The sequence below is a fragment of the Mirounga angustirostris genome, unplaced genomic scaffold, assembly GCF_029215605.1.
Source record: "Mirounga angustirostris isolate CCGP_5_RB_7025 unplaced genomic scaffold, mMirAng1.0.hap1 SCAF_2, whole genome shotgun sequence".
In the NCBI taxonomy this organism is placed as follows: domain Eukaryota; kingdom Metazoa; phylum Chordata; class Mammalia; order Carnivora; family Phocidae; genus Mirounga; species Mirounga angustirostris.
In genome coordinates, this window is record NW_026991710.1 from 12210400 (window position 1) to 12237165 (window position 26766).

At 46.6% G+C, this 26766-nt stretch overlaps 1 protein-coding gene and 1 non-coding gene across 9 annotated transcripts in view; both read right to left on the bottom strand.

Moving 5' to 3' along the window:
* PROM1 (prominin 1) overlaps positions 1 to 26766 on the bottom strand; it is a 131749-nt gene that overhangs the window by 24329 nt on the left and 80654 nt on the right. For all 8 annotated transcript variants that reach the window (XM_064584310.1, XM_045881446.3, XM_045881444.3 and 5 more), the window contains 13 exons: positions 25872 to 25946; positions 23268 to 23331; positions 20240 to 20399; positions 17962 to 18114; positions 12224 to 12347; positions 10336 to 10439; positions 8697 to 8781; positions 7368 to 7514; positions 6507 to 6578; positions 5476 to 5568; positions 3411 to 3464; positions 1259 to 1339; positions 1101 to 1169 (listed from right to left, as the gene is read on the bottom strand). In XM_064584310.1, the coding sequence (XP_064440380.1) occupies positions 1101 to 1169; positions 1259 to 1339; positions 3411 to 3464; positions 5476 to 5568; positions 6507 to 6578; positions 7368 to 7514; positions 8697 to 8781; positions 10336 to 10439; positions 12224 to 12347; positions 17962 to 18114; positions 20240 to 20399; positions 23268 to 23331; positions 25872 to 25946 (1281 nt within the window). The remainder of the gene's footprint in view (positions 1 to 1100; positions 1170 to 1258; positions 1340 to 3410; positions 3465 to 5475; positions 5569 to 6506; positions 6579 to 7367; positions 7515 to 8696; positions 8782 to 10335; positions 10440 to 12223; positions 12348 to 17961; positions 18115 to 20239; positions 20400 to 23267; positions 23332 to 25871; positions 25947 to 26766) is intronic.
* LOC123849082 (U6 spliceosomal RNA) lies at positions 19966 to 20072 on the bottom strand. Its single transcript, XR_006791925.1, has one exon. It is a non-coding gene; the product is annotated as a U6 spliceosomal RNA (small nuclear RNA).

Consider the following 26766-nt stretch of genomic DNA (forward strand, 5'->3'; position numbering starts at 1 on the left):
CCAGACGGTGGGGACTGGAGGCGGGGACTGGGGATGGGGAGATGATACGGAGGGAATCACGTGGAGAACTGTGAATGTTTCCGAGAATCAAGCAGTTGGGTGTGGCTGGAATATGGGGGTGGGGCAGCAAAGAGGGACGAGACGGGCGGTAGTCTCGGCTCATGCGGCTGAGGGCTGGGAATAGATAGGAGACACTCGAGGCTGCTCGGGGTAGTCCAAATTTTCCTGAGTCCCTAGACTTCTCAAAGCCTGTCTTGGCTGACAGCAAGTAGCCCACATAACTCAGCCCAGGTTATTCAAGTAACTCAGCTGCAAGCATCTCCCTCCACCCCCCACCCACCCCCCGCACCTCTCCCCAAGTGGAATAATCCTCAGAGGGACGCAGACCCAAAGCCCAAGATGACAAAAGTCCTACCCCCCGGCTTCTTGGAATGTGACTGTATTTGGAGGTAGGGTCTTTGAAGAGGCAGTTCAGCTCAAATGAAGTTATCAGGGTGAGTCCTAAACCAACATGACTGGTGTCTTTATAAAAGAAGAGAAAATTCGGGCACAGACATGCACAAAGGGATGACCATGTGAAGACAGAGAGAGAAGACAGCCACCTACAAGCCAAGCAGAGAGGCCTCCGAAGAAACTAACCCTGCTAACACCTTGATCTTGGACTTCCAGCCTCCAGAATTGTGAGAAAACAAATTTCTGTTTTCTGCTCAAGCCACCCCAAGTAGACTAATACACCAACCACCTGACAAGCTCAGCAGGGCCCAGGGCACGAACACACCACCGCTTTGAAGGGAGGTCATAGTTCACTGGGGAGACAGAGTCAAGTGTGGCAGGAACCCCCAAAATGGCGAGCAAAGGAGCTGGGGGAGAAAGTGAAGGCATGTTCTCCAGCTCAGTGGGCCGGCCTGAGAAGGGGTCCAGTGTGGATGACATGTGCTGAGTCCTAGGTGCCCCCTCTTCACGGTCCCCACGTTCGAGGTCCTTTGCTTATCTCCTACCCAATTACTAGGAACTTAACTTTATTTCCTCCTGATTTTATCCTAGAACATGACTATCCTAACACATGGCCCTCTTAAGTTCATTAAAGATAAACTACTTACTGAGAACTTGACCCACTGCAGATAGCGTTCAAAGTATCCTACTATCGTGTTCCCATACTTCTTACTTTCCTGGAAAGAAATCAAAGAGTAGTAAAATCATTAAGAGGACTATCCCATACTCTCTGCAGCCACGGAGTGACGGGCTCACATCCACTTACTTCAACAATAACTGAGGAGATGCGGGTTTTGAGGAAGTCCTGAGCAGAATCCAGAGAGGAAAGGATATCGACCACTTTCACCTGGAAAACACAGCGATCGACAGGGTCTCAAGGGATGAAGGGATTTAACTAGATGGTTGGCATGTGGATTTGGGTGCTGTTAGCTCGGCCCCACACCACCACAACTTGCTAGTTAAGAAGACCACAGAACCAGCCCAGCCCTCTGAGGGCAGGGGAAGGAGTGGAGTACGTACCAAGCACTCACTTTGTGCCCGACACCGGGCCAAGCTCTTAATCCAAATCACCTCACTGAGTCCAAGAATCCCCCACCTTATCCACAGTTTCCTTCACCCGGGATCCAGAAGCAGATGACCCTCCTTCCGACATATGGTCAGAAGGTCAATAGTAGCTAACGCTCTGCCACATGCCTACGCCATTCCCCTCCCTTTGCCCCGCACTCAGGTTTTTTATCATCTCACCTCATCACGGGAAGAAGGGGGAGTTCAGTACGGTAAGATATTTTGAGAGAGAGAGACCACATTCACATGATTTCTATTATGGTATATTGTTATAATTGTTCTATTTTATTATTGATTATTGTTTTTCCCCTCTTATTGTGCCTAATCTATCAACTCGACTTTATCGGAGCTGTGTATGTATGGGAAAAGAACTAAGTACGATGGGGTCCCATACCCCCTGTGGCCTCAGGCCTGCACTGAATGCACCCCCCGGCCAGTGGGTCGAGAGCTGATTTGCACCCCAACTCGCCCCCACACCGGCCCTTTGTGAAGGGGAAGGCATAGCTGACCACCGTCACCCTGAACGTAAGAGGTGCAGCGTAGTAAGGGACCAGCACGCAGTCCCCAGTCTGTCTCCAGCTTCCCTTGGCATGGGACAACCGTGATTAGAGGTACAGTGATGGTCCCCAAGCAGAGTAAACCTACTAGAATAGTCTTCAGGGGGAACTCAGGGTCTTGGTATGTCAGTCAAGTAGCAGACTCAGTGTTGCCCAGGGAGTGTACCAGCTAAACTGAAGGAGCTCACGGTTCACGCGGGAGACCCAGCTGCATGGGGCAAGAAGCCCTGTGGCAAAGGTCTGCAAAGGCAGCTGTGAGGAAAGCGCAGGGAGGACCACGGAGTCTTCCACTGTGGCTGACTGACATTCCAAACCTCTCACGGGCAGCCTAGTCTGCTCAATAAAGAAATATTTTCTGAGTTGCCTATTGGCATTGAGGATACAAGATGCACACACCATAGCCACAGAGCTCAGTTTCTGCTGTGGGGATGTTTGTGGTCCCAGGGAGGCCCCTGTGGTCCCGATCACTGATGTCTTTCTGGGCCTGGCTTCTCATGGGCGGGGGCATACGTCCCCACCCCGTGACGATAGGTCCGGCCATGTCACGTCCCTTGCTTTGGCCAATCGAACGTAGGTAGAGCGGCAGAGTGCTGGTTCTAGGCAGTCTCCGAAAGGGCAGCCTGTTTCCATTCACCCTCTGATTGCCTGTCCTCCCCCTCGAGGACATGAGGTGGCCCAGACAGGAGCTGTTCCTTCAGGCTGGGTCTCCGGGCGGGGAGATAGGTGGAGAAGACCGCCATGGACCCAACAGTGAGAATGCGTTTGTGGTCAGAAGGCACTGGATTGTGCAGGTAGCCTTATTTCAGTAACAGCGACCATGCATCTTCTGAGCTTGCGTCCCACACATCAAGACACAGCTTTCGCCAGGATGCCTGGGTGGCTCAGTCGGTTAAGCGTCATGGTCCCAGGGTCCTGGGATCGAGCCTTCAGCTCAGGTCATGATCCCAGGGTCCTGGGATCGAGTCCCGCATCGGGCTCCCTGCTCCGTGGGGAGCCTGCTTCTCCCTCTGCCTCTCTCTCTCTGTCTCTCATGAATAAATAAATAAAATCTTAAAAAAAAAAAAAAAAGACACAGCTTTCGCCTGTGTGTCGAATGGTGCACCAAGGTGAGACGTACTTGCAGAAAGCAAGTGGTAGGAAAACCCAGTTTGACACTTAACATGGGTAGATAGCCAAGCCTTTTGTTTGTTTTTTTAAACTTAAATACTTGTAAAACCAACATCTCTGAGAGTCTGTGTGTGCTTTTATGATGAGACCCGCCCCACCCAGGGCAGAAAAGGAAAAATCAGTCCTTACCTCCAGTCTGCTGCTTTTGTGTTGAAGTTCCTTGACGCTTTGGTAGATAGTACTCTGGTGAACAAACATACGCAATATTTTCTAACTTATGACATGAACCAGCAAGATCACATGCCTGTGTCTCCCCTCCCTCCCCGCAGTCAGCCATCGGATCTGACCTTACTCTGCAATGGTTTCATTCTAGAAAAAAACAACAGATCCAAGTAACGATAGCTCTGGTGTCAGGAAAGCTGAAGAAGGAAATCAGGATATGTCTTCTAGAGCAGCATGCCCCATGCAAGGTGCCCAAGAAACCACGTTGAGTCAGGTTTGCTCAAAGTAGCAGGAACTCCTTAAAAGAAATTCCGCCCAAATTGCCCAGAGTAGTTTAACCTGAATGGTTTAGATCAGGGAGTGGTAAAAACAAAGGCCAGATAGTAAATATTTTAGGCTTTGTGGGCCATACCCTGTCCAAAGCACTGAACTTTGCCATTTTATTTTATTTTATTTTTAACTTAATTTAATTTAATTTAATTAATTTAATTTAATTTAATTGTAAACTTTGCCCTTTTAGCCAAAAGCAGCCATAAATCATCTGTAATAAGGGGGCATGGCTGTGTTCCAAGAAATCTTAATTTATAAAAACAAGCAACAGGCTGGATTTGGCCCACAGATTGTAGTTTTGGGGGTCATGGTTTGCTAAACCCTGGTTTAGATTGTAGGTCACATGTACAGAGCTATTTGCCTATTTGTAGACAGGTTGCCCGAGCTCTGAGAAGGCCAAGGAGTCTTGTGTCTCCTTGAAGGAAAGCGTTTAAGGAACAGGGAAAAATCAGCTTAAAATGTTAACAAATCTGTGCTAGGTATAAACAAGCAGAGCAGAAAATTGGGATGAGCATAGCATACAAAATTCAGAAAATCAATTTTCTTTGTGAATACTCTAATTAGAAAGTCAGAAGGGGAAAGAGAGACAGAAAGAAAGAGAGAGACATGGTAAAAACTAGTTGTAGAAGGTTTCAAGACTGGAGTCGAGTGGACTGATACGCTTCTCCAAACCTGAGCAAGCCAACTCTGTAACAGGTTTCCCACACAAGCCTAATAATCATTCCTTTGTTCACAGAGTCTCTCTGGGACATCAGCCCCTTCATGTCCAGGAACCAGGTGACCGCAGGGCGGGACCCGTTCCCACCATCTTCAGACGAGAGACGGAAAGCCCTAAGACTTGGTGGAGGCAGAAGCAGGATCTGAAATCAGCTCCGCCTGACTCCAGAGCCCGTGTCCTTTCTCTGCTACAAACTACCTTTCTGGAATTCAGGGAAAGAAACCAGAAGGCAGTGAGAAGAAAAAGAAAGGGGAAGTCAGAACAGAGGCTACGAGAGAGGAGAAAGGAAACATCGCCCATCGGATCAGCGAACTGAGCTAAAGGAGGCAGAGAGAAAAGGACTTACCCTTGCCTTCCCATATTTCTTGGCAGGGTTTGGAGAAAAAGAATTTGAGAACAAGTAAGTAAGAGTGAGTCCAGGGCACAGACATCAGCCTTCCAGCTAGGTGCCTGGCTTCCGGGGGCCTGTTGAAGGCCAAGAGAGCTGGAGCTCGGTACGTGGGGCAATCCCAGAGTTAATCTACCTGGTCACAGGCAAGTGGAAAAGGCAAGGAGATAAGGCACGAAAGGAGTGGTGACATTGAAAATGTGTCTTCTTTAAAGCCCAGCTGCTATCATTTATTTTATTTTTTTAAGTTTTATTTTATTTTATTTTATTTTAATTTTATTTATTTCAGAGAGAGAACAGAGGGGAGGGGCAGAGGGAGAGGGACAAGCAGACTCCCCGCTGAGCACAGAGCCTGAATTGGGGTTCCACCCCAGGACCCTGAGATCATGACCTGAGCTGAAATCAAAAGTCGGATGTTCAACCCACTGAGCCACTCAGGCGCCCCTGCAAGTTATTTTTTTTAACATAGCTCAGTTTCTTAGCCTGAGGCCAGCTGGGTTTGACCTTCGCGCGTGAGGTTAGTCTACATGAAAGCCAGCTAGTGAGATGGGCTTTGCTCGGGTCCCGGGGAAACCCCAGAGGTTGTAGGTTGTTACCATTGACTGTTCCAAAGGAATGACTTGGCCACGGTGAATCGTCCTAATGGTTTGTGCATTACTTTTCAGGGACTGTTTCAAACTTCCTTGGGGCTACAAGGAGAACCAAATAAACACAGGTCAACACCATCCTTCCAGACTCTGGAGCACTCTCCCTAAGTGCAGGAGCTCGGGGCAGGGCAGTCGTGACCAGCGTGAAGCCCTCCTTGTCCGCTTGTGGGTGTGGGGACCACCCGGAGGGCAGTACCAAGACACCTGACCTCGAATCATAGAACCATGACGTCTCAGCGGCCACCCAAAGCCAGGGGACTTTCCTGAGGGCCAGAGGCTGTGCTCTCTTTCTCACCTCGCCAGAACAGAGCTGCTGTAAAGCCTGCTTTCCAGCAGCTATGTCCCCATTTTACAGACCGGGAAACTAAGGCACAGAGGGGTGAAACATCTCGTCCAAGTTCCTCTCCTTAGGAAGCGGTGGAGTCAGGATTAAGATCCCAGTCTTCCTCCAGAGCCCAGGCTCCTCATCCCCATGCTCTGCTGCTTCGTGAAAGGGGCCCGTTTGAGCCACCGAGTCACCAACCAGCAGGGGAAGTGAAGACGGAAGTTTACGGGGCTCGGGTGATGTCTTTGCTTTCCCTTATCCAGTTGCTATTGGTGACGCAGAGTACCAGATGGAATCTCCTCCCGTTGCCTACACTGCGAGAAAAATGATGTGGGTGTGTGTGCGCGCGCGTGCGCATGTTTGGAGGTAGAGGGGTTGGTGGGCGTGAAAGCAGAGATGGTTCTAAAGCACCAGCACCACGAGCAGAGGTCAGGAGACCCGTGGGCACCCTGATGCCACCCCGGGACCATTCACGTGCTCACGGATTTCTGGGCCACACGGCGGTGGCGGCTGGTGGGAAGTCTTGACATGCCCGAGAGAGAGAGAGAGGCGCTTTTAACTGAAGGTTACTTGTGGTATAAGGAAGCTAAGAATAGTACGGACATTTGACATCTCTAATGATTACAGCATTTAGAACTGGACTGTTTGAACTCACCAAATGGTCGGCTTTTGCTTCTAGATCATTTGCAAAGGATAAAAGATTCACTTTGGTGGGAGCTTTACCCATCTACAAAAGAGGGGGAAAGAGAACCATGTCATGGCTGTGGGATTTTTAAGCCTTAGCGATATCTAATAGACAATAGGGTGAGCTATGGTCCATAAAGTAAGGCTGGAAACTCTCAACATAGGTGACCACAGCTGCACTCGTGTTTATACATATAAAACCATATTATTTTTATCCAGCCACATGATCCAACCATAAAAAGAAATCAAGTACTGATCCATGCTATAATGGAGATGAATCTCAAAAACTTTAGGCTCCATGAAAGGGGACCAGGAAAGACCATGAAACACAGAAGGTCACATGCTGTATGATTCCACTCATATGACATAGCCAGAATCAGGAAATTCATAGGAGCAGAACACAGATTAGTAGTTGTCAGAGCTGGGAGGGCAGAAGGGAAGCAACTATGTAATGGGAATGAGGGTTTTTTTTCAGGTGATGAAGACATTCTGGAACTGGATAGAACCGGTGGTTGAGCAACATGGTGATTCTACTCCAAGCTAATGAATTGTTCACTTTATTTTTTAAATTTTTTATTATTTCTTAGAGATTTTATTTTTAAGTAATCTCTCCACCCAAAGTGGGGCTCGAACTCACGACCCTGAGATCAAGAGTCACATGCTCTACTGACAGAGCCAGCCAAGCGCCCCTGCATTGCTCACTTTAAAATAGTTAATTTATGCTATGTAAATTTAATCTCAATAATTAAAAAAAGGAAAGAAAAATAAAAAACCGGAGCTATCTGCTGTTATTCCCCCCCCCAAAGATCAAGCACGAACACATGGGTCACACCTCAGCCAAGTAGACATTATAGTCTATGGTGTCTACTCCTGAAGAGCTGAAATCCATAAGGTTTCTTCTTCCTGCTTCGTCCAGCAGCACAATATTGTCAATACTTACATTCAGATTTTTAAAATCATTGTCTATGTTTCCAGCAGGCTGCATGATAAAAAGAAAAGTTATAGGTAAGCCCATCCTTCAAGAATGCCACATACGCATTAAAAGAGCAATGACACAAGACAAAGAAAACACAGACGTGCCCTTGACTGGCATTTCCTCCTGGTACTCTTCTCTCCCCTCCCACTCCTTCTCTGCATCCCTGCCTCCTTCCTTATGCCCCACGCCAAGCACTGTGTGAGGAGCTGGGATGCAAGGCAAAATAATAGTCTATCTCAGGCCTCAAAGCCCTCAAAGGAAGAGACAGCGTTGTAATAAAGGCATGCAAACTGCGTCAGGACCCCAGGGGCAGGAGAGAGTCTGCCAAGGCAGGGGGCTGGAGGGGGCAACGGAGGGGAGGCGGGCTCTGAATGGGTCTGGACAAATACAGATGCTGAAGGGGGCCAGGCAGGCTGTATCCCAGGGGAAGGAGGCAGCACGCCCTGGACTCGCGCGGCGAGGACACTTGAGATCACGGGGACATGGCTGGTGACGTGGGGTTGTTCTAAGAGGCAGGCAGAGTTTCAGGCAGCGAGCGTGTAGTGCCCGAGTGCCCTTGAAACTCTTTTGCTCCTCCTCCTGTCCATTATGCTCTTGAGTGGGCTCTGCCTTGGGGGTGGGCTTGGGGGAGGGGGGGTGGGCAAAGAAGCAGAGGAAGTCAGTGCCTTCTGTCCCTTTTCATCGCTGTTGCCATGCTGTCTTGCTGAGGGCTGGCGGAGCTCCGCAGAGGCCCCTTGGAGTCCTGCAGCCACAGCCATGATTCCTGAGGGGCAAGGACTGTGTGGGGTGGAGTTCTGGGTGCCTAGTTCTCTCTTCAGGGACCTGGCCGAAAAGGGTGGCCAGTGTTGGCTCTCCAACACCCCCGGGGCTTTGTTCCTCTAGGGACACTGACACACACACAGCAAGATCTTCCTGCGTCGTGTCCGCACCGAAGGCCGCTTTAGAGATTTTGGGTGGTCAGCTAGAGAAACTCAGGCCTCAAGAAAGACAACGGGTTGGGGGGTGATGAAAATGATCTGGAGTTAGACAGAAGTGAGAGTTGCAGGACCTTGTGAGCATTCTAAATGTCACTTTCAGATGGTGAATTTTATCTTATGTGAATTTCACCTCGATGAAGAAAAAGAAAAAGGCAACTGGCTTTACTAAAGACATACATCCCTTTCCTGATTGGCTCTAATTCCTTACCTCTTGAAAGTTGAGATGCTCACTGATATTGTAGCTGTTCTCTAGCTTAAGTGTGGTATAGATGCCCTTATTTTCTTTGCAGTCGCTGTGGGAATAAAGAGAGAAATCACGATCCAGAAAGGCAGCTGTGTCTATCTCTGTCCCCCGCTAAGGATGGAGAGAAAGGTTCACTGTTTATCTTTAGTTTTGTTTAAATCTGGGTGCAGAGAAGCGGCTTCTGAGTGCCGATGCAGGAGGTCACCACCCCTCCCACCCCCACGCGCCTACAATTCGGGACTTTGTTCCCTGCTTTACTCAATGTCCCATCTTCGGAACAGATACAGTAAGACTGGTAAAGCATCCTTCTTTCTGTCTCCTTTGTGTTTTTTCTACTGCTGTGAGGGATAACAAGTTCACAACTTGGGAAGAAATAAATTCTCATAAAAAACAAACAAAAAAGGACACCACCTGCTAGAAAGAGGTGTGTTACAGAGCATATCATGGGCTTTATTAAAAGATTCTATCAAACCCCTGCCAGACCACCTGCCTCCATATTTCCAGGGCTGAGCTTCACTTACCAAACAAATGGTTGGATGTATATTTTAAGGGCAGGATGGAGATAGGGAAGGGGGCCACACCTATATCCAGACAGTCAGTACACCTAACTTGGCCTCACCTCTCTGTGCTTCTCTAAAATGTGCAAAATGCCTCCTTGACTGAGCTAAGAAGAGCAAGCTCATCTGATGCATGTCCCTGCCACTGGGACGGGCACTTCCCGGGGGCGCCTCTTCCTTGTCCAGCAGCGAAAGCCCTCTAGCCCCGAGGGATGCCTGGGAGAAGCCACTTTCCCACAGCCCTAGGAGGAGTGATACTCCTCTCCAGGGAATCCCCAGTCAGCTGGTGTTGTTGGAACAGAGAACTAGATACACTAGCCACCAGGGGTAGGCTGCAGAATTCTGCAGGAGCCAGGGGCACAAAGAGCTGGCAGGCTGGGCCAAGAAGATCGGCTCTGTCTTTTCAGCCCAAAGATGGTTTAATCATTCCCAGAGACTCCAATCCATCGATAACGTCTGCCTACAACATGCTGTGGAGAAGGATCCTGAGACTCTTCTGGCTATGAGCAAGACCACCAAGGGCTGACTACCAAGGGCTACCACGAAGGCCACTCATTTGCTATCTCTGCTAGGGGAGCCTCTGAACTGTATTGAGCAGGGAGGAAGTAAAACTGCCCAAAGTCACCAAGGCCTGCTCCCTGATGGTACAGCCAAGACTGGAGCCTGTCAGTCAGCTGCTTCACTATTAATTAGCATGTCTGAGATTTGGACCCATCTGCTAACTTCTTCTTATATAGCATTTACTTGGGGTGGCGTGATTGCCGTACAAAGAGTTTTCAAAGGGTCTCATTAATGCATCTTAAGGTCACCTTAACCAGCAAGGTCTAGTGCATACCGGACAGGGGGACCTTGAGACATCACCACGCCAAAATCTAGAAGGCTTTCAGGGGAAGGATGCTCTTTTTGGTCTTATTTTTACCACTTCCTTGCAAAGACTAGAGAATAGCTGGTCTTATCAAGCTTAAAGACACTTTGAAAGCAAAATTCTCATTCTGGAACAACAACATTTTCAGTAGCCGAAAAATGCATAATGCCATTAAGTCTACCTGTAAACTTGTTCAAAAGTGAGATTAATATCCGGGTTGTTAAACACCATGCCAGAGAGATAGTATTTCCAATTCTCATTTAGTAAATATGGTGTGTCCAAAATCTAGAACAAATTGAAAAAAGCTTTTTTTAAAAGAGATACTCTTACACTAATACACATACATATAATAAAATAAATATTCTGTTAAATATATTTTGGGGATTTTCAGATCATGGTTCTCTTCATTGGTTTCCAATTTAAAATGGGAAAATAATGGGGCGCCTGGGTGGCTCAGTCGTTAAGCATCTGCCTTCAGCTCAGGTCATGATCCCAGGGTCCTGGGATCGAGCCCCACATCGGGCTCCCTACTCAGTGGGAAGCCTGCTTCTCCCTCTCCCACTCCCCCTGCTGGTGTTCCCTCTCTCACTGTGTCTCTCTCTGTCAAATAAATAAATAAAATCTTTAAAAATAAATAAATAAATAAATAAAATGGGAAAATAATAGTGTAATTGGAATAAATTGTCCACTGGGTAGATCAATAAGAATTACTGAACTACTTCTTTTGGAGAACACCTCTCTTAGTAAGACAAGTACATTAGAAATGGGAGAACTGACAACTCGATTCAGAGTAGCCAGTAGAAAGCCATAAAGCAGTTGGTCCACCTCTTTGCTACTTTTCTCTAGACAAAATGAATTAAAACGTGCATACTCTTTCACTTAATATCATATATTGAAGATGGCTAATATGTCATATGTATCATAAAATTAAGACGAGCTCATTAGTGCGTGATCGTATATGTGCCCGAGGAATGTAAATGGTTTCAAAATATCCCCTATTTTGGGGCACCCGGGTGGCACAGTCGGTTAAGCAGCTGACTCTTGGTTTCGGCTCAGGTCATGATCTCAGGGTCATGAGATCAAGCTCTGCGTCCGGCTCAGTGCTCAGCATAGACTCTGCTTGGGATTCTCTTTCCCTGCCTCTGCCCCTCCTGCTAGTGCTCATGCTCTCTCTCTCTCTCAAATAAATAAATAAATCTTTAAAAAGAAAATCCCCTATATATATATTTTTTTAAGAATTCCTCTTTAGCAATTTAACGCAGCACGGGAGATAATGAAGTCTGGCTTGATGTATCACTATTATTTTTTATCAAGAGGCCAAATGGACATAATTTAACACATCAACACTCCCAATTCAATTTTCCTCAACTGAATAATTAAAATACTAAGACAACTGGTTACCTTTGTAGTCACTCACCAAATTTTGTAACAGATTTGAAGCGAAAAGGCATATACGATAAAACAGGAAAACAGAAATATATTTTAAAAACCAGAACCTGGAGAAAAGCACTGGAAAGCCAGAGTGACGAGAGCGCCACCCAGACCCAAGCTGCCTCATTAATTAGTGACACTGAACTGAGAGGTGGTCCCGTCGAGTCCACGGGACTCGGGTTCAGAGGGAGAAGGTGGAGCCTGAACTCATTTCCAACGGCCTCGTCAGACATCCACCGGGGCATCCACCGGGGACGACACTCGGCCACGAGGCGTGGAATTTTTCCATGTCTTTCACTTCACATTGAAGGCCTCAAAGCATCTGCGTGGGCAACCATCATTTGAGAACCTCTTTAAAAGGTCAGAAGCCTCCTGGGTTACCCCTCCTTGGGAATTTTCTTCCCCTGCTTATTACAATCCACACTGACCCGCAGGCCTCAACTGCTGGTGGTTGGTTCACCTGACATTCGAAAAACAGTACTTTACCATGTTTTTTTCCTTTTGCTCTGACGAATAGAAGGAATCTTCACGCACTGAATAAAAGCCAAAATGCTCATCTTTCTGCCCCCACTAGATATGGGGAAATCGAAATTTCCACTCAAGCCCTTTCTGCCGTGGGGACTGGAAGCCATCCTTACCTGGAATAACTTCCTGTTTTTGTAAGGCTCGCAGACCAGTTTTTCCATGTTTCCACCGATGACAAACGTGAGAACCACGATGGCCATCAGTACCCAGCAGAAGAGGAAACTGACGCCAACCCCGCTGGAAACAAAACAGAAATGAGGTTTGGAATTCTACAGTAACTTACTCAACATTCACGGGTGCCTGGTTGGCTCCCTTGGTAGAGCATGTGACTCTTGATCTCGGGGTCGTGAGTTCAAGCCCCAAGTTTGGTTAAAAAACAAAAACAAAACTACGGATCCAATATTACCTACCAGTACTTACGAGTCCTACCTATGCAGTGTAGGAAAGCGACCTAGAGTCTTTGCTTTGTGCAGGTTAAGCGAGCCCCCTGCTCCGGAGCGGAGACAGGAAGCCGTAAGCACTGTGACCTTTCAGTCCCAGGCATATATTTAGGGAACACTGGTCTCCTTGCAGCCCAGCACGCACGGTGGTTCCGTCATGGCCTCTGAGGTCAGGAGAGTGAACCTGGCCTTCTGCAGGGGACACGGTGAGTGGGGAGGTTCCGAGGCAGGAATTGCACCCTTGGGAGTCTGTGGGGGCCAACGTGGCTCTGCATGCAGAGGGAGGGCTGAGTGGCATGAGCTCCAGAGGCAGGCAGGGGTGCACGGGACAGGGCCCGGCTGGTCCAGGAAGGGGAGGCTGCTGAGGGCCTAGAAGCACGGGAGGAACATAACCCCCTTTCTCTCCGAGGAAGAACATTCTTGGCAGAGCGTGCAGGACAGGATGGACAGAGGCCCGCGTGGCCAGGGCTACCACTGAGGAGGCTGCTGTCGGTCCTGGGGTGGTGGGCTGATGTGGCTGGAGGCAGGGGACAGAAGAGATGGGACACAGGAGATGGACACAGCAGGATGTGCTGGAGATTCTGCCCGAGAGAAGGCGAGGAAGGGCCCAGGGTGATGCCAGGGCTTGTCAGCAGGGAAAGGAGACACTGGTGCTCGGGGAGGGAAGAGCAGGTGGGATCTGGGCCTGCTCCCGTGAGACATGGCCCTGGGGGTGCCGGAGGGGAGCCGGCTGGGGGTGGAGCGCACATGTCTGGGCTACGGGCCGGCACGAGGCAATCAGCTGCTTAGAAGTGACCACTGGCCCCTGGGACTGGGATGGCAGGGAGAGGCAGCCCGGGGTGGGGCCTGGGGGACTGTGCCGCTTGCTGGAGGGCAGCTGGCGACCAAGGCCGCCAGGGAAGGTTGCTGTGTGGGAAGGAAAGCACTAGGCTCCCATGCTGGAAGGGAAAACCAAGGCGTGTCTGCAGGGGGAGGGAGTGCGCAGGGGACCCTGTCACCGCGGGGAGGGCACATTCGGGGTGGGGCAGCTACAGGAAGTCCCGGGGCTGGAAGCCTCGAGGTCACTGCTGACCCGAGGGCAGGGCGGGGAGATAAGGACACAGGCAGCAAGCATCATTATTTCCAGTTGTCTGTGCAGGGAGGGGAGTGAGAGGGAAGAAGTGATGTTGGGAAGTTTTCTGTTGTCCTGTTTAAAGAGGGGAGAGAGCAGACCGTGTTTAAGGGTTGAGAAGCAAGGCTAGGAGAGGGGAAGAGAAGGAGGACACCGGAGAGGGAAGGCTGGTCCACGGCACACTCACCCTCGGGGCAGTGCTCAGGGAGCAGCAGGTGGGACGGCCCGAAGGGAGACACCCCTCTGCACCCTCTGGACACAGGGGAGCTGGAGTTTGCAGAAGGTGTATGATACCTTTTATTTCCTCTGTGAAGAAGGGGGTAAAGCCTTCTGCTAAGAGAGGGGGAAATGAGGAGGATGGATGCATCAGAGTGGAAAAAGCCACTGCCGAAGGAAGGGAGGGAGGGAAGGAGGAGGGAGGAAAGGAAGGAAGAGAGGAAAGGAAGGAAGGAAGGAAGGAATTGGGGGAGGGAGGGAAGGAAGGAAGCAGGAAGGAAGCAAGTGGGGGAGGGAAGGAAGGAAGGAAAGAAGGAAGTGGGGGAGGGAGGGAAGGAAGGAAGGAAGTGAGGAGGGAAGGAAGGAAGAAACTTGTAGGGCTCTGAAGGATCCATTTGAGGAGGGGATCATAATTTTGTAGGGATGCCAATGTGCCCCCTTGTGTGACTTTTCTCTAGGGTGCTCAGTTACTAGGGTGTAGAGGCGGACAGAGCAGACTCTTGACTCCGTCTCGGTGGACTGGCCAGATCATCAGCGGTGATTGTACCATCACTGGTACAAGCAGGAAGGACCCTCGAAGTGCGCAGGCTGAAGGACTTAGAAACAACAGCCTCCCTTCCTAAGGGCACAATTCCGCCCAATCGACACACTTAAGGCATAATTACCAATATTTGCCTGGTTTGGCTGAAATAAATAGCAAGATATGTTCACTGCAGGGGCCTCTGTCAGCCTGAATTTCTCTGACCTAAAAGGCTTGGGAGTCAGGGAGCGTATAAGGAAGAGGAACATTGTGGAGCGTAAGCCAGTCACCATGGTTTTAACCGGGTGCCGAAGCATGCGTGTGCGTTAGAGTTACAAAAATCATCCAAACCTTCCATAGAACACTACAAATCAACACGGCTACTCTCCAGAGCTTACTGTTAGCATTTCCAGCCTCTGTTTCTTAAATATGCTTCTATCTAGATAAGGCTGAGGCCTGTCACTCAGATAAGAATAGCTAATGGTGCTCAAAGTGTTGGAAAGAAGAAGGAGGAGAAGTAAAACAAGAACAAGAAAAATAACAGGCAACAAAGATCGTCTGTGGTCAGCAGAAGCAAAAATATTTATTATCTGGACCTTTATAGAAGCGTGTGCTGACTCCTGATCCACACAGTTAGGAGAGTGACATGTGCATAATCTTGGGAGCCCCAGTCAAACATCTTCAGGACTCTGGTCAACCATGCAGGGTAGACAACCTCGTTCCATATCAGTGACCCCAGGATCTCCCACTCCTTGGTGGCTGACATTGGTGCCATTCCCCGTGCCTCAAGATTATAACTAAAAGTACAGAAACACTGCTTGTGATGCTTTGTCCATAGTTGGGTCCTACTTCCTTATAATGGATCCCCTAGAATGGGAATGACTTGGCCAAGGGAGTTCTTGGGTTTTTAGGGCCCCTGATCCCACCTGACAAACTGCTTTCTGAACTATGACCGATGACCTGCCACCCATGTGGCCCATTTTGTGACACCCACGGCCACACCGAGTATTAGCTCCTCTTCAAAACTCCGGATAATCTGAGCACAGTTTTCAAGAGATAAAACTGGAAGCTTCACAGTGGGCATCAGTACAAGAGATGGTTTTCTAGCTGCCTGGGTGACGTCTCCTTCCCTCCGGGGAGACCTTCCCTGGGCCCTAGAGACAGATGTATGCCCCCTGCTGTATCCCATCAGGTCCCTAATATGCTCCCTGGACCCTCAGGAGACACAAGGATCAGAGCAGAGTCAGGGCTTTCTGCCTCTCCTTCCCCCCTGATCTTTCACTAGGAGTCCCCGGGGAGATAAGGATTCTTTGTTGGTTTTTGAAGAGACCATGCTCTTCAACAGATGGTGTCACTGTTTTTAAGAACAGGTGGTCTTGTGGTTACGGCTGAACAAAATATACTCTTTCTAATTCCTACAGGCAAATAAACGGTTTTTTAGAAGAAATTACATTCTTCTAATTGGTTTGACTAGACTGACTACACCTCTACTGTTTTCCCCCTTTACAATTATCCAGTTGTATATCAGATGTTTTAGGAGATGGAAGAGCCTGCCAAACTCGAATTCCAGGCTGAGTGATGGGTGTCGCCTTACGGGGCCCACAGCCACCCTTAGGCTGCAAGCCACCTGAAATGCATCTGATCAGCATTTTTCCTACGGTGTAATAAAGCCCAGTGCTCCCAAGCCATGGGCTTCTGTGTGACTTTGTCTCTTTAGAGATTCCTTAGTCTACAGAGGTGAGAGTTATACCCAAACTGAAGTAATTTTAGCCTCCCTCCAATGGCTCATGACTCCCCTGTTTCTTTTTTCTTTGAAGCTAGACAGCACATATTTTGGTTTTGTCCCTTAAAAATGTGCAAATAGAATTTTACCATAAGTGCACCCATTCAGAGCAATGTACTCCCTCCCGTCAAGCAGTTAAAAAGATGTGATCTAGGGCGCCTGGGCTCAGTTGGTTAAGCGACTGCCTTCGGCTCAGGTCATGATCCTGGAGTCCCGGGATCGAGTCCCACATCAGGCTCCCTGCTCAGCAGGGAGTCTGCTTCTCCCTCTGACCCTCCTCCCTCTCATGCTCTCTCTATCTCATTCTCTCTCTCGCAAATAAATAAAATCTTAAAAAAAAAAAAAAGATGTGATCTATAGATTCACCGTCGAAACACTGACAAAACAGCCAAGTACCAGGATTGGTAAAATCTGAACATTACACTCATTTTCTATCTGTAACTGTGTACATGGAAACAAAAAGACAGGGCAATATACTCTTTTTCGCTGGGTTAATTTCTTAAGTGTAAGCATGTGAGCAAATAGGCTTTTCCATGCACGGAGTTCTGTTCAGTTTTGTCCAATTTTGGCAGACTCCCATGTTGTTAGCTTTAAGGTTGTTTGTAAGACAACTGAGCCTGCGGTGCAGTTCTTTCTGCCCACAGGTCCTGTCCCCATGCTTTAATAAAACCACCTTTTTTGGCACCAAAAAAAAAACCCAAAACAAAACAAACAAACAGAAAACCCCAAAGACTCTTGTGTTGCATTAATGCTAAGAAAGCCTCGTACCACACCAGAGGCTACAGGTTTGACGGAAAGGCCATACCATCATAGCTCATAAGTCTGATTAATTATTGTAGCGACCCAATGTTTGGAAAAGCACATTAATGCAGGACACCTGCTGCTTGCTTCTCGCAGCCTGGTACTAGTGACGTAAGAGAAATGAGAGCGTGGCTGAGGTTTTGAGTCTCCATTGCTCCAGGGACTTGTTCTAAACCTTTACCTTCCTCTTGAGCCCCCATCACGCTCCCTGCCGCTGATTCTTGAGGTACGGACTGGAAAAGAAGATGTCAACTTGGAAGCCACACAGCTTCCTCTCTGGGACGCATTCAAAGCTTCTACCTCTGCCTCCTACTTGACATTTCTGGCCCCATCTGCAGTCACATCCAGCTCATGCCCTGTGCTTTGTCCCACCCTGGTAGAGTAAAGGTTTTTTGCTTGTTGTTTGTTTCAAAACTACGAACTTGAATATGAATGTCTTGGAAGCAGACACGATTGCTCCACGCTGGTAACCCGCACCTGCTCTTATCACTGATTTAGGCTCCATGTCTAAATCCTAAGGGTGCTGGCTCGGCAATCCCTTTGCTAAATCATCTCCAGAGTTTCAAAGTAAACAAGCTAATGATACTGCTGACCACAGAGAACAGTGTCTGAGACCAGGTCAATCCTCAGCGAGTTTCTGGTGAATAAACGGATGGATGGAGGGAAGAGAGGGAAGGAGGGAGAGAGAGAAAATACAATGGGAATCAGGATGGCAAGCTTATAAATAGTTTCGCTACCGAGGAGCCCACCATATACAGACACTGTGTTTATGCTTGTCTATCGAAGTGCTAACAATTTAGAGTTTTCTTTTACTCTTGTCCACGTGGTGGCATCTCCCACACCGAAAGAAGTACAATCACACCAGGACGCCTCCTCCGCTGGAACCCAGAACGCTCAGCCCAGAGGCCACCGGCTTCATGTCATCTGCTCTTCTCCCTGCATTTCCACCCCCCACGTGACAAGGAAGAGCAAACACTCACGCCATGAGGAAGATGCCCCCGGTGTTCGAGACGCAGCCTCGTCGGGTCGGGGAGGCATTCCGGTTATAGCCGCACATGCCACAAATCAAGCCCAGGTAATAAAAAACCACCATGAGTGTCAGCAAAGAGCAGACAACCAGGCCACCCAGCCACCTGGTGAAGCAAGCACAGTGTTATTAGACACAAAAGAGGTTGATATGATAACGCAGAAGCTGTCAGGCTGGGGCTGGAGCCGTAGGGTAACACTGGGCAATCAAATATCCGATTCCCCTGTTAATGCCTCCGAGAGTGACCCTGTAGTGACAAGACCCCTTCCCATCCCTAGTCCTCCAGCCCAACCAGCAGGAGACCTTAATTTTTATCTTGGTTTTGAAGAGCTCTGTCTTGCTCATTGGTCGGGAGACTACTGCTTCCTTCCTTTGCTTCATTTCCGTGGGGCTCCTGAGCAGGGTCTACTCAAGTTCTCCAAAGCTACCGATCACCGTACCCCTTCAGACCCCTTCTTTTCCCTGGTCTTTCTCTAAAATGCTTTGGGGTTGCAGGAATAATTGGGGAGGGGGGCATTGTGTTCTTTGCTGAACCAGAAACTCTACACGGGGAGTGCACTGAATATTTTAGAATTTACCAGCATCCTAAATCAAGTGCCTGCAGAATGCAAACCTCAATTTTGTAATGGTCCTGTGAGACATTTTAGGATGATGGGTCCTCAGTTAGGTCTTACTGGCTTTCCCGGAATGTACAACAACCTTTTCCAGCAGCTGAGGGGCATTCAAGGGTAGAAATGCTTCCCAACCGCTAAAACACTAAAAAATAAAGAATTTACTTCTGCAACAAAAGCTGCCACTGAAGCTTTTCATTAAATTAAGAGCAATCTCAATAATTATAATAGCCACCTGCACCTACTCTTTGGCTTTTTGTTCCAGATACTGGGGACGCCAAATTAAACAAGCCACGGATCCTGGCCTCGGAAATCTTTCACGGTTAATGTGTGCTTCATCTGCTTGGTTAAATTTCCTTTAAAAATAAGCTTTTAGTTTCTAGGGCAGGGGGAGCCGATGTGTAGACAGATAATTGTATCATTCTTTTCATTTGTGAGACTAACCACTAATGAGATTGTAAATTCATTGAGAAAGTGTCGGTCTTATGTTTGTCCTGACACCTGCTGGGGTGACCTAGCCACACGGTAGGAAAATGGCTTACTGATTACAGGGCAATAATTGAGAGCATAGTCAGATGGGGGCTGAAAACCCACCTCGCAAACATTGCCACTGACCTTGTGAAGGTTATTCCACTCCTCTGAGCCTCAAGTTCCTCATGTATGAAACAAGGTTACAAATAGAACAGAACCCTGCAGTTTTTTGTTTCTTGGGTTTTTTTTTTTTTATTAAATGAGATGTCATGTGTACAGTGCTTTGGAGAGCAGGCCGTAACTGTTCCTGAATTGCTAGCAATTATTGTTATTATTTTATTATTTATCTTGGGTTCTTGCATAGTAAATACCTGAACAGGAATGGAAGTCTCTGGAATCTCCATGAGTTTGGGCAGTAAGAATGATTCTGAAAGTGACAGGTGGTGGGGCTGAGCCTTTCAGAGGGAGAGCACATCTTACATGTCACATGGTCCTTGAAGTAACTCAGGTCTGTAGGTCCACCACTCCCTAGCGCTCCTCCCTGAGATGTCCACTGTCGTCTCCAAAGCCAAACCCCACTGGCTAACATTTTCTAATGGGGCAATCCACAGCTGAGGACCGCACTGCTTACCTGAGCTCTCGAGCAATTTACTCATTTCAAGGATGTTCTTTCTCTAAGAACCAACCTTGATGTGTTGATTTTATAAGACAATGAAAAGAATATTATCCAAATGCCCTCCTTAATTCCTTTTAGGCTTTGAAATCCTTTTACACACATTAGATAGTTATAACGAAGATTCTAAAAGCCATTAATGACATCAAAATCGCAAATTATTGACTTCTTGGCTCAAGAACTTCCAGTCTTCAGTTTTTAAAAATATACATAATACTTCATGAATTTGCATGCCATCCTTGTGCAGGGGTCATGCTCATCTTCCTTGTATCGTTCCAATTTTACCATAGGTGCTGCTAAAGCGAGCACTCCAACTTATTAAATAAACATAAAGTAGGGTTAACACATACCAGGTTATGTGCTCTTTGTACAGTCTTCTCTCACAAGATGATCCTGGTTATCATGTCTGATTCCTACCCTGTTCCAGAGCAAGGTTCGCCCCCTAGCTTGCCGGCTCCGGGGGGTGGGGCACTCACCTGAATGAATCATACTCCTCCAATGTGGGTAAATTTCGGTGGATGTAAGTTTCAGTGTCATTAATGTAACCCATGAAATTGGACAGCTTATCCTGAATCGGAATCTGCTCGCCTATGTTTTCAATATCTGAACCAAGGGAATTCAAGGTACTTTTGATATCTGAAAACAAAGATACCCAGGTTATGCATTTTCAAACCTAAGGGAAACAGAAACTCTGTTTCAGAACCAAAATGAAAAGCTTCAACCACTTTAAGTTTTCCCCATGTTATGCGTGTGTTTTAACCATGGAAAGGTTCTACAAGCATGAATGTAGCCAAGACCATCAAAGAGCAATTACTTAACAGAACAGCAAGCTATGGGTGCTGACTTTAATGACATGGTGCTGAAGTCAAGCCAGAGTTTTCTTCTGCTGCTTATTTCACTAAAAAATAAAATGAATCTGGAAGTAAAGCCTATGGTGTGCCTACCATGGACCAGGCACTTTTATAAATGTTAACTCATTTATTCCACCGAGGTAGATATTCTTCTTCCTATTTTACTAAGTGACCCTGAGGCCCATCGAGGTTAAATTACTTGCCCAAAGATCTTTTTTTTTTCTTTTTCCAGAAAAGCACTAGAAATGGGATTAAATCCCAGGTTTGTCTACCAAAGCTTTGGTTAAATGATTTTGGAAAAATAGTTTAATAAGAAATAGCATTCAGGAACACAGTAATTCGCCAGGAACAATTTTTTTGAACAAGTGGTCCCAGGCAACATTTTTGTTAAAATTTGATTTGACTCATACAAATTGAGATGTGTTCAAGTACATCTGTGCTCTCTCCTATGCAGATAACAATGTATTCCCAGTGGTCAAAGAGTTTCTGTTAACATCCATCCTAACCTTTCAGAGAGAAGAGAAGTTCTAATTTTCTGGAAAGTGTTTGTCCATTGTGATAGGTCCTGGGATCAAAGCTATCCAGGACACAGACGTCATCTAATTTAATGCTCACACAGGTCTGAAGTTGGTGCTATCTGCAGTGATTCTTGACATGGACGTACTAACAACATGCTAATCAGTTAAACATCCACTGATCCTGAAAAGGGAGATCAATCTCTTTGCAGCCAGCAGAGAGATTCGCTGTTCTCACAATGAAATCCCAGGTGAACTTTGGGTAGATGGCAACATGAATCAAAATGGAGTGACATAAAATGGTGGGAATCTTCTTCAAAGGGTGTTGTTCACACAGAGCTCCCAGGAGGAGACTGCTGCCCACAGTGGTTCAATTCTCCTCTAAATGTACCCAGAGGCTCCAGGATCCTCAACAAGGTGACTCGGTGGGTCTCTTCTTTGACTCTGGGATTTCTGGGAGTTTGAGAGATGTGGGATGCAGACTCTCCCTCCCCTTTGAACAGTTCCCTCAACTCCGAATCAGGTTCCTTCTGCTTCTCAGGCTGTCCTGCCCTCCCACACGACACAGCTCCCTGGCCTTGACAACTTGGGTGACTCTGTACATGGCTGGTATCCTCTCTCCCCAGATACTTCCCTCAGGCCCCAGTTTGGACGTGTCTTCCTCCAAGAAGCCTTCCACTACCCTTTCCCCCCTGGATCCCTTGTGTGTGCCTTGTCATGTTGCCAGAGTGTGGAAAATGGCATCTGTGTAAGTGCTCAGCTGAAGGGCAGGCGGGGAGCACAATTTATTCATCTCCCTTCGCCGGAGCCCCGCAGAGCCTGGCACACAGTAAGCACTCAAACTAAGTGTGCGGGGTAGGACCGAATGATCAAAACATGGGAGCTAAGGGGTTTTATTTGTTTTGGAAGGACATGAAAATAAGCAACTGATATTCACGTGAATGGAGTGATTGACACTCGCCCAGACCTGGGAAAACTCTGGCTTGTGTTGAGGCAATGACCGTGCGCAATGGGCCTCGCTCACGCATACTGCACACCTCGCTTTGCCAGACTTACAAGGGAGGGCTGCACGTATTGGCAGAAGAGGTCCAGAAAGGGGGAACAAAAAGCAAAAAGTAAACACAGAAATTAGTAAGCAGGTGGCTATCGGACATACAGAGCGTGTTAGCCTTCAGATGCTAGCATAAGATGTCTTTAATCTCTTAATATTTTAAAGTAGAATCTTAGGTGAAACAAAAAGGAACACACAAAACATTTAAAGCACTGTGTAATAGGATAAAATACTTTTTTTACCCAAAGTCTTAAAGGGTTGAAAGAACACTATTAGGGGGAAAAAAAAATCAAATACCTCTAACACAACATTTTAAAACCACTTGGTCAACAGATAAAAGGAAGCAAAAAGAAGATGATTTAAAAGAAGAAGACAATCTCACCTAGCTTCTGAGATTTCTTCTTTAAGCAAATAACCCCTGTCTATTGCCATTGCTGCACAAAGAACTGTGTATACTGCACTCTTTCCCTGTGCATTCACCCTGAATACCACAACCTGAATACAACGTGATTCAATTATTTAAGACTAGGAGAATTCTCTCAATATTGGTCCTGCTCCTCCAAAAATCCTAAGCAACCCTAAGAGCCTAAGATACCATTACAGCAACATCAGAAGGCAGACGAACATCTTCCTAAAAAGACAAAATAAATCCTTATACATAGTATTCCTGGAAAAAAAAATGAATTTTAAGTTTTGTTTTGTTTTTAGGAAATATAATAATCTACAGTTTTTCCCCAGTGAAACCAATCAAAATGTGACCTTCCTAGTTCAACCACGGCTGTCTTTAGCTCTGACAGCTCAAGATGAGGCCTGGTCACTAGAGTGTGGCCCTTGACCTTGCCACCTCCGGCCAGCAGGACGATGTTAATCAGAGTTCAATAAGATTATTATTTCTTAAAATCTAAATCGCTGTGTGAAGGTGGCATAATTAAAAATCTCTGATACTCATTTAATCTTCCAGATCAGTGAGAGAATTTTAAAAGAGAAAAAAACAAAACAAAAACACTTCTTAACAATACATTTTTTTTGGTACTAATCATCCAATTTTTAACAAAGAGAGAAACAAAATGACTTCAAACTCTCTCACCTGATATGATGTCTGTGGTTTGATTTTGCACCATCTCGGGAATATCATTAAAGGATTTATAGCCCTAGAAAATAGTTCAAAGTAAATTGATACACATAGTGAGTAGAAGGGTAATTAATGAGTATTCAGTTTTCAGCTTAACGTGGAGGAGAGAAGCAAAATAAAAATTCTAACAGTCATCTTAAGGCTGAAATCATCACTATATGGTCATTAAAAGACTACCAAAAAAATTCCCCTTAAGGGAAGACTTTCCCTTTAAATTGTATCCATCCAAGACTTTGCTAAAAGTTTTTCACTTTTAAACTGTTAATTTATATTATCTATAGTAGTGTTTCTCAACTGAGGGTGGTTCTGTCCTCCAGGGGACACTTGACAATGTCTGGAGACATTTTGGTTATCATGACAATGGTGCTGTGTGAGCAGGGACCCAGGGGCTTGTAAATACCCTACAACGTCTGGGACAGCCCCACCACAGGGAATCATCAACAGTGTTGACAGTGCTGAGGCTGAGAAGCCCCAATCTGTGCAATGTTCCATGTGCAGGTAGAAAGTGAGTTACCCAAATCAGAGTCGTATTTTCCAAGGCAATTAGGAAGTAAGACTGGGGATCTAGTCTCACCGAACACACAGCTTATAGAGGACGTACATTTTAGTGACGCTGAAGTGAAAACAAAAACAGCCACTCCAAGCCATGTCATTTTGGGGCTAAATCTGGGACAAGAAGATGTCATTATTTCTAAGTAACTCAGCTGAACAGACAGCATTTCCTCGGGAAGCGGTGTATTCTGTGTTTCTTCGCTGTCTGCTGGTGTCTTTAGCTATCTGCTGGGGAACACTGTATCAGTTACAACCTGTTATGGACCAAATGTCTGGCACCCCCACCTCCTGTCCCTGGCATCATAGCCTGAAATCCTATCCCCTTACGTGAGTGACGGTAGTAGGAGGTGGGGCCTTCCGGAGGTGATTAGATCATGAGAGTGAAGCCTCATGAATGGGATCAGTGTTTTTATAAAAGGGGAACCCACACAGCTCTCTCCACCACGTGAAGATACAATGGGAAAACGGCCGTCTGCAACCTGGAAGGGTCTCTCGCCACAACTCGGTCATGCTAACCCTCTGATCTTGGACTTCCAGCTGCCAGAACTGTGAGAGATAAATTTCTCTCGTTGAGAAGCCACCCAGCCTTTGACAGGCTCTTACAGCAGTCCAATCTAGGTGACAGACTTTATAAGATTTATGGTGCCAGCAAGTTTCCAGTTTAGCCTGGTAACATCGATGCCAGGAAAAGAACAGCTACCACTTCTGTTCCCTCAACGGTGACTACGTGAACCAGCGCACAGGTCCTTGTTTGGATGAGTGTACACCTGACCCCTCTGCTTTTATCTGCCTTTGGACTTGTGGAGGTCAACTGTTGAAAGAGGTTTTATGGTCGAAGAGGCCTTATAGATCTCCTGGATCAATTCCCTCATTTAACAAATGAGGGGACACCTGTTCACAAAGACCAGGAGTTTCTAATGACTTGTTTAAGGTGACACTTAATTTTGTCAGTAGATGAGTGTTTAACAGATTATGTGAAGATGTTTTGATACCCATGCTGAAAGACAGAGTCAAGAATAACACTATTCCCTCCCTTTCCTGCAGGCCCAGGGCATACTTATTGAATCATAATCTACAAAGAAATGTTTATTGTGCACTCAACATATAGGTTGAATAAACAGCAATAATTGGTAGGCAATCAGGGAAATGATGATGTTCTAGACCAACGTAGCCCCTGCCGGTTTTAGAGTTTACATGCCAGTGAGACAATAGAGACATTAAAGCAATAATTACAGTTATGATGATCTTAACAAAGACTATCTGCTGTGCTGGAAGAATGTGTTAAAAAGGGTTTGACATGGTCAAGATGCCCGGGAAAGGCCTCACTAAGAAAGTGATGTCGGGGTGTGTGGGTGATTCAGTTGGTTAAGCCTCCGACTCTTGATTTTGGCTCAGGTCATGATTTCAGGGTCGTGAGATCGAGCCCCATGTTGGGCTCCACGCTCAGCGCGGAGAGTCCGTTTGAGGTTCTCTCTCTCCCTCTGCCCCTCCCCCCACTTGTTCGTTCTCTCTCTCTCATTGTCTCTCAAATAAATAAATCTTTAAGAAAGTGATTTCGAATGCTTTAAGTAGCTAGTACTTAGTAGCCTAAGTGGCTGCGTGAAGGGGAGAGAGGCAGGCATAGCCCACAGCGTGTAGGAATGTGCAGAAGGGGGAGGAGACGAAGCAACAGGCTGACGCACCAGAGTGGGAGGGCACCTCACGTCAGTCAGTATGGGGTTCGGCCCTACACCTACCGAATTCTGAGTCCCAGGAAGACAAGATCATCTTTTGCTTCTTATCTCCAGCATGGTGCTTTGCACACAACAGATGCTTAACACAAATTTCTTTAAGTGCAATGAGCGAAATTACCTGGAGGATAATAGTTAACACCCTTCTTGGCAACCCCCTTTCCAAAATTTTAGGGCTTTTTTTTTTGCAGTTACCTCTTTTCTTATGTACTAGTCTACGCTTTAATATGATGTAAAACACCATTGTAATTTTTTTTTCCCCCCCCAAAAAACATACCTGTTGGACCAGGCTGGACAAATCTGTTTGAAGAACGTCATTAATATTATCAATTTGCTGATCCAAAGATGGGAGCTGAAAATTCATAAAACAAAATATAAGGCAAGGTGGTTACTCCCAACACTATTTGTCATAAAAAAGGGAGTCATCTTATATCCAAGTCCCAAAGTCTCTATATTATAGGGTATGGTTTAAGTTTCTTTTGAACAATAGAATATTGTTTGGGGAAAAAGACATTTAGCTCGAGGGGCCTTTACAGGCATTAAGTTTTAGATGTTTGGAGGGCTCCTGGGGCAGTTAGCAAAAATTAGGGAAAGAAATTTAACACAGATCAAACACATGCGATCTCACACTTCAGGTACTGAATATCGTTCAATAAAGTTGTAAATAACCTTTTAAAAAATATGTTTAAAAGCAATACAACCAACGTTATGTTGGTGAGTGGTCTGGAATACATTTTTCCTTTACAGCACTGTACATGGATTTAAAGTGTTCTATCTCTCGCCAAGACTGGGACAAACATCACAGACCTCCTGACATAATGTACCAAGAAAGACACAATATCACTCTTGTGATATCCCCGGCAAGTATGCATAACTCCAATCTAATCATGAGGGCACACCAGATAAACTTAAATTGAGGTCCTTCTATAAAATAAATGGCCTGCAGTCTTCAAAAGTGTCAATGTCAGAATAGAAGAAGATGGGCAGGGGACTATCGCAGATTGAAGGAACTAAACAGACATGACAACTAAAGACCACATATGACCCTGGACTGGCCCTTAGAATGGAGAAAGAAAAACAGCTGTAAAGTCAGTTTTTTAGGAAAATCAGCAAAATTTGAATATAGACCATGGACTAGATGCTCATATTGGGTCAGCGTTACATGTCCTAAT